Consider the following 14,274-nt stretch of genomic DNA (forward strand, 5'->3'; position numbering starts at 1 on the left):
CTTGCCTAATGCTTCTGCTTCGGTTTCTCCTTTGGGAAAACAGAGCTGGGACTTGGGGCGGGGAGAGGGCCAAAACACGCAATCACCAAGAGAAATCATATTTTGGTGCAATCGCCGAAAAAATAGAAATTCACGCCCAGAAGTCCATGATGGGTGAGATAACAACCTTTTCAATAAAGTCAGGATCAGACTCTGCCTTTGCCTGAGCTCACCTCGCTGGTCTTACCCTCACCCTGGCCTTGTCCTAATAAAAAGTTATCTTTAGAAATGGCCCATCTAGGGGAGGTGAACCATGAGAGACTATGGACTCTGAAAAACGATCTGAGAATTTTGAAGGGGTGGGGGGTGGGAGGTTGGGGGCACCAGGTGGTGGGTATTGTAGAGGGCACGGATTGCATGGAGCACTGGGTGTGGTGCAAAAATAATGAATACTGTTGTGCTGAAAAAATAAAAAATTAAAAAAAAAAAAAAGAAATGGCCCATCTGCGGTAGCTTGTGGATTTTAGTGTTTAAAATGTCGTGTTAAAAATATTACCTATCTCGACAATGGGTTGTTTTTTTTTTTTTTTTTTTTTTTTTTTTTTTTTTTCCCAGTGCTGTTTTAAATCTGGAACCCAAACCGAGTTCCTCACTTGCCTCACCCTAGTGCCTGCCCTGGAGTGGCGTGTCCTTGACCATGGAGTTTCCAGGTGAAATTCCCCACGTAGGACTTAATTCAAATTACAGATAATGCATACCCCACGGGAAATACTTCCACAATAAGATTATTCTTGTATCGGCAATGCCAATGTAATTGAGCATTATGTATTTTAACTGCTAAACCTGGCAACCAGACTTGTGAGTACCCTCCCCTCCCCTCCCGCTGATGTAACCATGGCAACGGACCTACCCGCCTACACATGCATTTTGCACACTCTAAAAGCGACACTCCCAGGCGTTAACGCGTGTTTCCCTGGAATGTTCTTTCTGTGGTTTTCCTTCGCTCCCGGCTGTGCTGTCTCAGTCACTGAACCTGACCCTAATCCCCCAGGCCCTGCTCAGCCTCCAGAGCACCATCCACGACGGGTCTGAAGCATGAGACACCTGGGCATGAACTTCCTGCCAAAGTGGGCATGGTGCGTGGGGGAGACTGATGACTCTGCACCGTCCCCTACCACCGGGGAGCAGAGCCGGGGCAGTGGGCCTCCAGCCTAGATCTCGCTCTCTTCAAGAATCTCCTCCATGGTGTGGGTCAGGGTGAAGTCCCCCTCGCTGCTCTCGGATACGCTGCTGCCCCTTGGCCAGGCTGGGTGTCCCCGCGGGGCCCGGGCGCCCCGCCCCCCGAGGACATGCACAGACAGGCGCAGGAGCTGCCCATCACCGCCCGATGAGGTCTGCAGCTTCTGGAGCGTCCCCGTGCCGTCCGCCTGGGACAGCTTCTTGGGACATTTCCCCAGGAATCGGAAGTTCTTCTCCAGGACCCAGGCCCTGCAGCCAGAGTGGCGGGCGAGCAGGAAGCGGACCCAGTGCTTCCGCAGCTCTGCCTTCACCTGCGGAGGGAGAAGAGGGCAGGTTACTGTGCTGCGGCCGGCAAGGGACACCTGCCTGGTGGACAGGTCGCCCCCCGCGGGAAGACAGGGGTGGCAGCAGTGAGCGGGAGGGAAAAGGGTTTTGCTGTCCGGAAGTTAACATTCTGGTGGGTGAAAGGGGGATGGAAATATCACCCACTCCTAAAGCCAGGTGGAAGCCACGTGCCTTCTCCCTTTCAAGCCTCTTTCCAGGAGAGCAGAGAACTGGTCATAATAATAATCATAAAAGAAGTCACCATAGTTAGCAGGTCCTGGGCCCTCACCAGGAGCCCTGCAAGCCCAAGGCCACACTATACGGCAGGGACAGCCATTATTCCCATTTTACAGATAAGGAAACTGAGGCCCAAAGAGCTACAGTGGGTGAAGCACGGCCGGAGTCCAGATTTTTGGACTCCAAAGTTCAAGCAGGTCCATCTGGGACACTTAATGCTCTCCAGGTGTCCCCAGCAGGGTTAGGGCTGGGTTCTGAGACCCTTTGACGCATCCCAACACCTTCTCCGGGCCATCTGGGCTGCTTCCTGCTCTCCCTACTGGGGGGTCACAGTGCCTATTTGCCCCAGTCACTACACGCCCCCCCATCACATAACCAGAAATCTCCGGGGGCAGCAGGATGCTAGCCCCAGTCTCACCGGGACCTGGAGGGTGGCTCCGGAGACGTACCTCTCCATTGGCAAAGCAATACTGCAAGGCCATGAGTAATCCCTGCAAGGAAAGGAGGAGGTGGCGTGACTCAGGACAAGACTTGTCTGGGAGTGGCCTGCAAGGTGCAAAGGCCCGCCCCATCCTAGCAGTCCCGGGGAACAGGCAGGCAATGACATTGCTAGCGCGAACTAGAGTTGGTCACACTGGTTACGTTAACTTGGACTTCACTGGGATCTCTTCTGACTTTGATCCCCAACAAGCACCAAGCAAGGTGCCTGCTCAGATGTTTATCAGTTACTGATCATTAAATCCCAAAGACCCTATATTCGTCATCCAATTATCCAATACTGTACAAGACACTGTCCCGTTTCTACTGGTCCATAGTGAGTGCTGGCTAAATTTTTGCTTGAATTGCATCCTTTCCTTTTGGGAGCTGATCTTTCCTACTCCCTGGGCTTCTAGCAGGGCTGTCAGTCACGGTCCCCATGTCCTAGGATGGCCATCACCAGCACAATCAGCCCAAATGGGCATGGAACCCAAGCAGGGCCAATTTGAGTTCACAATGCAGACAAAACACTGGCTGGAGCATCCGTGTTCTGAAGGCTTGACTTGCCTCCAAGATGGCTCCCATGCCTGCCACTTTGGTGCTGGTTGGTGATGGGAGGCCTCAGTCTCCCCCACAGGGCTGTATGAGTGTCTGGGGACACGGAAGCTGGCTTCTCCCAGAGCAGGTGATCCAAGGAAGCTAGGTGTAAGCTAGAACCTTGATGAGCTGGCCAAAAGCCACACACCTTCATGTCCACAATACCTCAACAGTCACGCAGGTCAGCCCTAGTCTGTGTCAGCTGGGACCCCACAGGGCCATGAGTACCAGGTGGCGAAGATACTTGGGGGCCATACTGGAGACTAAGTAGCACAATTCATTGCTTACTGAGGTCCCTTCATGCTGTCTTCTGGACAATTCTTCCCTTACATCTTTGCCTAACTGATTTCTCAAAATCCAAGTCTTAGCTCAAATATCACCTCAAAGAGAGGTCTTTCCCAACCATTCAATTTTTGGAAGCCTCTCCAGTCACCGTGAGCTGTGAGCTCTCTGATTATATTCTCCGTGGCCCCAAATTATATTGTTATTATTGGTCAACTTGGGTTCTTAGCTGTCCCTCCCCACCCCCGCCCCACCCCAGCAAGCCTGGCATCTTTATCCATTTCCATTCTCAAAACACCTGTGTTGGGAAAGGTGAAGTAGGGGAATACTCTTCTTGGTGTGGGAAAGATTTTTCTGGATGCACTGTCAACTGCCAGGAGTCTGGAATCAAAGCTGCTCTAGCCAATGTTTGTCTTCCAGTGTTTCCTGACTCCTCTGCTTCCCGATGTGATACCCAGCTGTGCTAACCCATGTGCCATGACATCCCCCATGACGTGAGCAACTGTGGCCCCTGGGCTGTGTGTCTAAGGTACTGGGGCTCCATATGTGTGCAGGACCCAAGCCCTTGAGTGTCTGTGGGAGGAACCTCGTGAAATGCCAGGACTCACAAGGAAAAGACACATTTCCAACTGAAGAGTGAAGGTCACAGGGCAGGCTGACTCTCCCATCTCTCTTGATCACGTTTCTCTCACCCCCTGTGGCCAGTAAGGGAGGTTTGGTACTGGGAAAGGAGCTGAAATTGTAAAGGAATTCCATGTTGTCCTGGGGGGAAATTCTTATGCTCTAATGGAAGCTTGAGATCTTGCAAGCTGGCTATCCTGACATCAGTCCCATGTTTGAATTCTGCCCACAAGCACAGGGTTTTCTTTCTCTTATGCATCCTTTATTCCATGGTGAAAGCTCCTGAACAGGGGCAGGGTGGTGCAGGTTTACCACTGTCACACAGACAGTCTCACTGGAGGTTCCCAGCCTCCATGGACCATCAGAAGTATGGGTTCTCTTTGCCTCTGGGCAAAGGAGTAGAGAGTGGAAGGAGTAGCTCTCATGTGTCAGGATCCCCACGAATGAGTTGGCTAAAAGAGGATTCCACATCACAAACATGGTTTTTTTACTCCTTTGGGTTCTTGGTTCACTGTTTTAGGAGGCTCCTGGAGTCTGGTAACGCTGATTCTAGATAAAGGGAGTGTGAAGGGAGTGGTCCCACAGAACAGGTGGCTCTCACTCCCTGTGTCACCACCTCCTTGGCAGTCTTCTCCAAAGATCCCTTGACAGTGAAATTCTCTAAGCACGTGGAAGAGTGACGGAACCTCTGAGCAGCAAGGAGAGGCAGCCTGGGGTCCGTGCCAATTCCTGCTGATGCACTGAGATATGACTCACCGGATATGCTCCCACGCTTCTGCCCATGCATGCTTGGCTTGGTGGCATGAAGGGGAGCAGGGCAGGGGTGCTGAGAAGGTAGGAGGCTTCTGTCCATGCACGGGCTCTGTCGGTGTGTTTCCTGGCTCAGTCTGCAGAACAAACCCTGGGTCCTCACGTTCTTCTGTGGTGCATGGTGGTGGGCGGAGCTCTAGCTGCAGGACTGAAGGATCCAGCATGGCAGGCGGCGGGGAGGGGGCAGTCTCCAGAAATAACCCCCAGGATCTCTCCCCTCCCTGTAGGCAAATGCTAACCTCACATGAAGCAGTGGACCTTGTTTTCCCTCCTCATGAATCTGGGATGACCTTGTGACTCCTTCTACCAGGACATGGTGGAAGCGACATTCTGGGACTTCCTAGCCTGTGCCGTAAGAGTGTTGGAAGCTTCTATCTTTTCCCTCTTAGAACACTGGTCTGGGGAGGCTCTGAGGTTCCGGCTGCCAGGCTGTGAGATACCCAAGGTAGAAGGAGAGGCCACGTGGAGGAGAACCAAGATTCTTGTGATTGAGCACCTCAGCTGAGCCCCAGCCAACAGCTTAGGTCAATGTCCAGCCATGGGAATGAGTCATTTGGGATGTTCCCAAAGATGGGATGTTCCCAAAGATGTTCTCATTTGAGCTTTCAGATGTTTGCAGCCCCATTCAAGAATTGCAGGTATCAAAAGTATTGCTCCGCTGAGCCTGGGTGGTCCAGCTTATAGACTCATTAAAGATAACAACACGGTTCCTGCTTTAAGGCATGACGCTTTGGGATAGTTTGTCACATAGCGATCAGTGGAAGGACGGAAATAAGCTCTCTTGCCAGGGGAGTCTGATAGGCTGATTCTTTTTTCTTCTTTTTTTTTTTTAAAGACTTTATTTATTTATTTGAGAGAGAGAGATTGAGAGAGAGAGAGAGCATGAGCACAAGCAGGGGGATCAGAAGAGGGAGAGGGAGAAGCAGGCTCCCAGCTGAGCAGGGAGCCAGACACAGGACTTGATCCCAGGACCCCTGGGATCATGACCTGAGCTGAAGGCAGACGCTTCACCGACTGAGCCAGCCAGAGCTCTTTCATTTCCATTATTGTACTTTGCAACTCCAGAATTTTTCCAGATTGGTTCTTATTTTATAATTTCTCTCTCTGTACTGAGATTTCCTAATCAATGAAGCTTTGTCATCATACTTTTCTTTAATTCCTTAAACATGGTTGCTTTCATCCTTTGAACATATTTTTTTTTTAAGATTTTATTTATTTATTTGACAGACAGAGATCACAAGGAGGCAGAGAGGCAGGCAGAGAAAGAGGGGGAAGCAGGCTCCCTGCTGAGCAGAGAGCCCTATGCGGGGCTCGATCCCAGGACCCTGAGATTATGACCTGAGGTGAAGGCAGAGGCTTAACCCACTGAACCACCCAGGTTTCCCTGAACATATATTTTTTAAGAGTTTTATTTTTAAGTAATCTCTGTACACACCAGGGGGCCCGACTTCACAGCCTTGAGATGAGAGTCACACGCTCCGCCAGCTGAGCCCGCCAAGCCCTCCTGAACATATTTATAATAGCTTCTTTGAAATTCTTTGTCTGCTAAGAGACCTCTCAGAGATTTTCAATTGACTGCTTTTCTTTTTCCTAATGATAGGTCACACTTTTCTGTTTCCCTGCATATCTCATAAATTTCTCTTTTCTTGTTCAAAACCGGACGTTTTACAATCTGATCTCCTACTCCTCAGTCCCTGGGTGGTTGCTGGTGTTTGTTTAGTAATTTGCCTGAGCCACTAGCTCTGTGAAATTTTTCTCCCCTGTAGTGCACAGTCACTGTTGTCTGTGCTCATTTCAAGAATTTTTGGTTTTGTGTTTAAGTCTGAATTCCCGCCCCTGTTTATAATAGCTTAACGATTAGTCAATGATGGGTCAGAAGTTGTGCTCAACCACCTTAAACCAGTAAGGCTTCCAGACTCTTTGACAATGGATCTGTGCATGGTTTCAGGGACCCATTCCAAGTTCAGACAGTTTATAAGTCTTCTGTGGCTTTTACTTTCCACCTCCTGTGTTTCCCGGGTGTGTGTGTACAGGAACTTGTGTTCAGCCAGCGATGCGTGGCTATTCCTCTCGTCCCTCCTGAGTGTGTAAGCAACCTTGCACATATACACAAGCCTCCAGCCCACCAGAGAGGTATGTGAGAGATGATCATGGCCCATGACAGGTGTCTCATTCCTCAAATCCCACTTGTTAAACTTCTGACTAGCTTGCCAGGCTGTATCTCCCCATCCCCCCGCCCCGCCAGGATCACCATCTCAGGCTGTGACATTTTCATTCCTCGATTCTTTGCCAATGAGATCACTACTGTGTCTGACAATGGCCGGGGTGTGGGCTTTTTCTGCTCTCTGATGGATCTACATCAAGTCAGCCCCTTTCGGCAGTGAAGCTGCTATTTTTTACTAGAACTTCCTCACTGATGGAGAAGAGGTTGGGGCAAGGGCATTCCAGGCTACACCAACAGACCCCACTGTTCTTACTCAGATTTAATCATGTTTCTTGAATAAATAAATAAGTTCTTCTCAACCTTTTGTATGCCTTTGTCTGGTTTCCAGGGCCCTCAAGTCATTGCTGTTGACAATTCTGGGCGATTTTATTGCTGCTTTTCGGGGAGGGGATTGGCCAAGCGTCTCTCTCTTCCATTCCATAAGTCCTGCCCTATTCTAGCATTTTAAGATCATTAGCCCCAAGGTTACCACCATATGGGGCCTCTGTAGCTGACACTGTTTGCGGTGGTCTCTCGCATTCATGGCCTTTGCTACTGAGCCATGTATTTTTTTCCCTCGTGTGTTCTCTCCTTCTGTCCAGGCTGGGTCTGGGATTTCCTTTAATTTGGGGGAGGGGGTGGAAAGAGGGAGAGAGAATCTCAAGCAGGCTCTACACGCAGCATGGGGCCTGATACGGGGCTCGATGTCACAACTCTGAGATCATGACCTGAGCTGAAATCAAGAGTCAGATGCTTAACTGACTGAGCCCCCGAGGCACCCCTGGGATTTGCTGTAAATTTTAGGATGCAGCAGAAGTATCACTGTGAGTTTCAGGCCTAGGCATTTAGAAGGCCTGGAAGCTCCTGCTTCCTTGGGAACTCTGAACTGCCATGTAAGAAGTTGAGCTCCCCTGCAGGACAGAGGAGGACCCTGCAGTGAGGGAGAGGCCCTAAGACAGTATGGAGCTGAAGGATGTAGCTGGCAGTGAGAAATGAAGCCCCAGAAATCTGACCCAAATCATTCCACTCCAGCCAGCCCCAGCCATGTAAGCCTTCCCAGCTCAGGCATCAGACGTAAGAGTAGTGACGCACCTTGGAAATTTTGGCTCCAGCAGGCATCGCGTGGAGCAGAGGTGAGCCATTCTTACTATGCCCACCTGAATTTCTGGTCCCCAGAATAAGGAGGAATAATATAAATTATTGTCATATAAGCTACTAGGTAATGGATAACTATTTAAGGAATGGATAACCAAAACACCCAGGTCAAGGAACCACAGCTGGCCTCCTGGTTCTAGTTTCAGCTCCCTTCCACACATCTTGACACAACTGTCAAGCTTCAAGAGGTTCCTGGTCTCCACGCGCTAGATCCTCCCAAGTTGTATTGTGTTCCAAATATGTCACCTGAAGCATAGACAATGTTCACTGTGCACAAAGCCCTGCAGAGAACCCAGCAAAAATAGGCACAAAATAAAAGGCTTCTTGTTGACATTCACCGTTAATATGATTGTGAGTCACACCAACTATTACAGCCCAGGAAACAGACCACTTTTCCCTTCATAGTCACTGAGTCATGCTGGCAGGATCAAGGCAACACTTTCAGTCTACACACCCTTCTCATGCTGAAGACCGTAATGCCATAGAGCCTGCCAACACAACAGCTTTTTTCCCATCTGTGGGCTTTCTCAATTCTCAGCCTGTCTGGGTCAAGGGCACTTGGGTTTCTCCAAAGCAAAGGGATCCTGGTTCAGATGCCTACTTACATGGAAGGAGCTCAGAGTCAGCTGAATGAAGAGTCGTATAACTTTTGAAAATCCTTCCACTTGATCATCAGTGACGAAAGAAAAGAGAATCTCATGAACACCCAGCAGAGGAATGAGGACCAGTGTTGACTTTGCCAATCTGCAAACAACAACAAAAATTGTCACCAGGGCCACGTTGGGAATAGGTGTTTCCTGCTCTTCTGTGCATGACTTTCTTATAGCTCTTACCATCCTGATACATGGCTGACCTTCCAGTTTGTCTCCTTGGTGACATAGTGAATGCCTCAATGGCCAGTGTGGTCTTGTTTACTGACGTACCCTTATACCTGACTCTTGGCAGATGCTCAGAAAACATGAATTGAGTGAATGGATGAGTAAATAATGAATGGATGGGTGAATTCTCCTATATAGATTATGAGATTCCTCTAGATCTTAGTGTTTTGACTGATGGATAGATTTCCATGTGCCTGAATGTCACCCTAGGACACCACACCCTCCTGGGTTTGACAGATTTCCTATTATCTGGCTGGCAGGTTTTTTCTCTTTTCAGGACTTCCAATATTAGTGCTTTACTGAACCTGGGAAGGGAAAGCAAATGATGTGTCTGGGGTCACATAACCACTAAGGGGCAAATCCACTGGAAGTGAGTCTTGTGACTTCACACTCACACCCTGCACACTCCATGCCGAGCTCGACTGTCAGCCCCATGCTGCCCCTCAGCCCCAAAACGGCAAGGGCTGCAGGAAATGAGAAACTGATCCTCTTCATAAAAGGTGCTGTGTGGAAGCTTGCTGTTGTATACACTCTACATAAAAAAGACAAACATTCCTTTGTACCACCCACATGCAAAGTGCGCAACTGGAGCACAAACATTCCATATCGCATACCGGTGGTTCCAAACATGGTTTACCATTTGGTTTCCTTAAGGAATTTAAAAAGATGGGTAGATGATAGATAGATGAATAGAGAGACAGAGAGATTGAAAGATAGACGGAGAGATGGATGGATGGATAGATAGATGGAGAGACAGTTGGTGAGATGGACGGATGGGTGGATGATAGATAGATAATAGATAATAAAAGATAGTAAATAGATATAGCTAGCTTGCTCCCTTGGCCCCAGTGTCAACCTCCGGAGTCAAAACTTCGGGCTACTGGGTCCTGGGAATGTGAATTTTTAAGGAGTTCCCCATGGGATTCTGATAGGCAGCCACATTTGGTAATGACTGCTGTTTCACTATTGAGCTGCTTCTTAATTTAAAACTACCTGCATTAGCAAAAGTGACTCATACCCAGGGTACAAGCAAAGCTACTGTCTTGTATATACACATGGGGGAAAAAGAGTTTAATCCCTAATGACTTTTTAGCTTGAATCACTGTCTTAAAGGGCCAGATTTGGAGAAGTCTTCCCCTGCGCCTACCACCCGCCCTCCCCCCGCCATCACCACTGAACCCCTGGAATTAAAGAGGTAGGAACGTCAGCAGCTCATGGGCACCACCTTCAGGAAGGTTTAACTGTGTGCAAGAGAAAGTGTTTAGTACGGATCCTACATTCGTGAGAGCCATTCAAGTGTAAGGTTCTCAAAGAAACGAAAAACCTCACCTTGTGTTCCTGGCTTGGCCTCTGCAAGTGCCTGAGTTTGCAACCTTTGCTCTGGGTTATCTGGGTTTCAATGACACATCCTTCCATACTTAGATACAGATGCATATCTTACCATCAATTAATTCTTGGGACCATGCTATGACATTATGGGTTTGAATAAGCTCTTTATTTGGGGATAATTTTGGATCTGCAGAAAAGTAGCAAGCAGAGTACGGAGAGTTCCCACATAGGCTTTCCTCCGTTTCCCCTAATGTTAAAACTTGCATAACCATGGTACACTTGTCAAGACAAAGAAGCCAACATTGGCACGTGACGAATAATGATACTCAATTCCACTTGGATTTCACCAATTTTCCCACTTAATGTCCTTTTCATGTGCCAGAATCCCACATTTAGTGTGACATGATTTTTTTTTAAAGAGTGACCATCTTTTGATGAGGCTTTGGGCCGTTTTCATAACCGCCAGCTCTCCAGATGGATGTGAAGGGATTCCCCATTCCTGATCTCATTCTAACTTCTCCTTAGACATAACACCATGCGTGTTTATGGAAAATCCATAAATATCTATGGCGTTTACTCATATGAACTGTATTTATGCTTATTTTTCATCTATAGTCATCTGTTTGTTTAAATTGTTTGGTTTATGGCAGTCATTCAGCAATCCAACAAATATTTATGGAGCATGAGACAGTGCAATGGGAGACAAGGAGCTGCAGTCAAAGGCAGTAGAGCGTAGCGACAATATCCGGGCCTGGGTTCAAATCCTGACACCACCAGTTACTCGCCATGGGACTTTGGGCAAATTATTTAACCTCTCATCTGTAAAAATGAGGATTATACTACTAATACTATAATATGAAGTGCTGAAACAATTAAAAAATTATTATCAATGATAATACAATGGACAGTGTCATTGGAAAGATTACATCATAGGTGGCAAGTGCTGAGAATAATGGTTTCTGATGCCTGATGAATGATGGATAGTAGTTAGCCATCCCTGTTCTTAAAAAGAAGCCATCTTTGCCCTTAGGTTGCTTACAACCTCAGTGACTTTGATTGATTTCCTTCCCTTTGTGACGTCTTTCATTTTTGGTTGCCCACCAGAAAGTCTTTTCAGAAAGGGCTCTGGGGTTCAGTGAGCTAAGAAATTATTCTCCTTTATAAATTCATCTAGAGCTCTGCCCAATGCACCACATGGGATGTTAAGACCGGTCCTGGAGGCGGACAGCCGCCTGGGTTCTGGGAGCCCCAAAGAACAGACAACTCTCGCCACACTGAGCATCATCGGTTCCTGTGTGTCCTCGTTCTAGGGGCCTGGCGCGGCTCTCCCACTCTGGGCCAGGCAGGTGGAATGGTGAAAACCCAGAGACAGGCCTAGGACTATAGGAGGTTCTCCAGGCCCCTAGCGACTAGATATATTTGGCAAGACCTAGATATATTTAATTTAAACGTTTCTAAAATATACTCGCGGGAGAGGGTGGCAAATCTTGAGAGCTACATTCTTCAAGTCCTCAAAATCAGGGAGAGGGGGAGGCAAGGCCTGTTTCTACCAGAGTTTGGACAAAATGCACCAGCACCCGTCACCCCTTCCTCCTCACCCTAGCAGGGGGTGACAAAGGAAAACAGAACTGGAGGGGGACCAGGAGGTAGAAGAGGGCAGTGTGAGCTGGTGGGCTGGTTGGGGGGGAGGTGGGCAGGTGACCCACTGGGGTGACAGAATGTAGAAATGTGAGTATTAGCACTGCTTGCAGAGAAAAATAGGCAAATGCACTCATTGGTGCTGTAGGATTTGCCAACCTGGGCAGAAAAATAAGGTGGCCTGGTGTGTCCTTAGAGACAGGGCCCCATTTTTTTCTAATTAATGAGCATAAGCTAATCCATTGTACTATACTCTGGAGAAAGGGTAAGTCAACAGAAAACAGATGCCAACCAAAATGGGGGGGATCACAAAGAAGCAGCCCCAGGGAGACCCTGGGGAATGAACCCTGATTTCACCAGGCAGGTGGCATTATAGATAGGGAAGTGGTGTTTCTCATGGTCAATGATCTTTCATACCAACCTCTCTGCATTGAGGACGTGATCGCCAGCAACATTCTGGTGACTGCTTTGAGTTTCTGAATTCTTTGTTGCCAAGTGTGCTAAGAGTGCAGGCACTGGAAGGAAACCTCGCCAGACCCCAGACTTTCACAGCCTCGAAGAATGAACAATTGTACAGTCTGGTTTATACATCAGTCTCTTGTGAGTTTAGCTGACATTAGTCAGCCCTCCAAAGTCTCAGCCACTTGGGAACACTGATAAGTTTATACATCAGTCTCTTGTGAGTTTAGCTGACATTAGTCAGCCCTCCAAAGTCTCAGCCACTTGGGAACACTGATAAGTCCCCAGGTGATGACAAACTGGCCAAAATGAGGTATTTTACCCAGGGAGGCCTCAAGGTGGGCCATGCACCCAGGTTCCTCTTTCAAGCTTTATCCTTGAACAAGGGTGCAGGAAGGGAAAAAGAACCTTTCCCGATAGGTTTTATATATCAGACAAGTTATTCCTTCTCCCCCCAAAACAGCTGTCCTGAATCATTGCTCAGCCGTGAAAGTCCCCCCAGTATCTTGATTTAGGCTTCCCTAGATCACAGCCCCCAATGAGGTATGCACACTTTGGGGCTACGCAAAACAATCCATTTGGCATTAGAAGAAAATACAATAAGGAAAGATAATCAAAGTTATATGTATTGATTTTTTATCTATCCTCTATAATTTTCTATTTTTTATTGTATTTTATAATGTCTATCTCAGTTCAACAGATCATGTATATATACGATGAGGGGCATGTTAGAATTTCTTTACTGAGAAAGATGCGTGATCAGGAAAGTTTGGAAACCACCATCTTGGGTAACTCCAAAGGAGATCCTGCAGGAGGGGATACTGGGGCTGCTTAGAAACACAGCTGCCATGGCCCAAGTGGAAAATGCCATTTATTTCACTAGAGCATGTGACTCAGACAGTGGTCCCACACTCTGTGTATCAGAATCTCTTGGGGGAAATCTATAAGAAGTCCATGTGGCAGGTTCCATTCCACACTTACTGAGTCTGAATACCCAGTGGAGGGCCTCGGGAATCCGAGCTTTCGGCTGACTGTTGGGTGATTCTTACAAGCAGCTGGAATGGAAAGCTACTAGAGGGGTGCTGCGGGTCTGGAGCATGGGGAAAGACCCAGTGGTACATGGTGGCCTTGGGGTGGGGGCAGTGCAGAAAATAGCAGGGTGCAGGCTCTTAGTCTGCATGGAAAGTGGTGTCTTAGGATTTGTGGGCTCCCTGTTTGTGTCTCTGGGAGTGCCGCCCTCTGTTTGGTTTCCCAGATGCCCCAGTGTCTCCTGAGCGGACCCACCATGGGAGGACTAGAGCAGTTCTGACCATGGGTTTGGACTCCCACCCTAAGAGAGCAGTTAGAGGTTGAGCCTTGGGAGAAGGGCCAAAGAAGCTTTGAGCCACTTAGAGTCTCCACAAGAGGCGCCAAGAAAGTCGGCGTGGCTCTGTGTTGTCCAAGCCAGCCCAAGTGCCTTGGGGACAGGGGTGTTTGCAAAAATATTTGGGCCAATTATAGCATATATTTGCCAGTGCTGGACCATGTGTGTTTATCCTTTGGGACCTCCTGGAAGAAGGGTTTTAGGTAGATAGGATTTAGGGTCTGGATCCACTCACTACATACGATTACACTGAGAACCCACATCGATGAACTTCTTTGGTCTTCATAACAAGCATGAGATGGTCTCCTGTGCCATTCCCATTTTACACACCCAGAAATCAGGCCTAGGGAGGTCCAGTGACTTGCCCAAGGTCACTCAGAGGATCTGAGGCCGTGACCAGCATCAGCCCTCTTGACATGCATTCACACCAAAAAAATACTAGTTTTGGGGAGTTGGGATGTGTGCTCCTTACAGACAGAGTCTGCATAATATCTTTCATTCCAAGCATAGTACCAGGCACATGGTAGGTGTTCATTAAAAGTTTGTTAGATAAAGGGAAAAACTACATCTCCAGCACACCTGGGTCAGGCCCGATTTCAGTGAGAGAGCAACAGAGCGCCACCCATCCTCCCTTACACCTCTGCCTGTGGCCTGCCAGGTGGGCTAAAATCCTTATGCTTAGA

The 14,274-nt window shown here is 48.2% G+C and overlaps 1 protein-coding gene across 3 annotated transcripts in view; it reads right to left on the reverse strand.

The window, feature by feature from the left end:
- Nucleotides 1–476: 476 nt before the first annotated feature.
- The window catches only part of GLP2R (glucagon like peptide 2 receptor), a 41,706-nt gene continuing 27,908 nt past the window's right edge, over nt 477–14,274 (reverse strand). For all 3 annotated transcript variants that reach the window (XM_047709055.1, XM_047709056.1, XM_047709053.1), the window contains exons 11-13: nt 8,530–8,668; nt 2,229–2,270; nt 477–1,529 (exon numbers count right to left, since the gene is read on the reverse strand). In XM_047709055.1, the coding sequence (XP_047565011.1) occupies nt 1,191–1,529; nt 2,229–2,270; nt 8,530–8,668 (520 nt within the window). In that variant the 3' untranslated portion in view covers nt 477–1,190. The remainder of the gene's footprint in view (nt 1,530–2,228; nt 2,271–8,529; nt 8,669–14,274) is intronic.

Source organism: Lutra lutra, chromosome 16 (genome assembly GCF_902655055.1).
Source record: "Lutra lutra chromosome 16, mLutLut1.2, whole genome shotgun sequence".
NCBI classification, from domain to species: domain Eukaryota; kingdom Metazoa; phylum Chordata; class Mammalia; order Carnivora; family Mustelidae; genus Lutra; species Lutra lutra.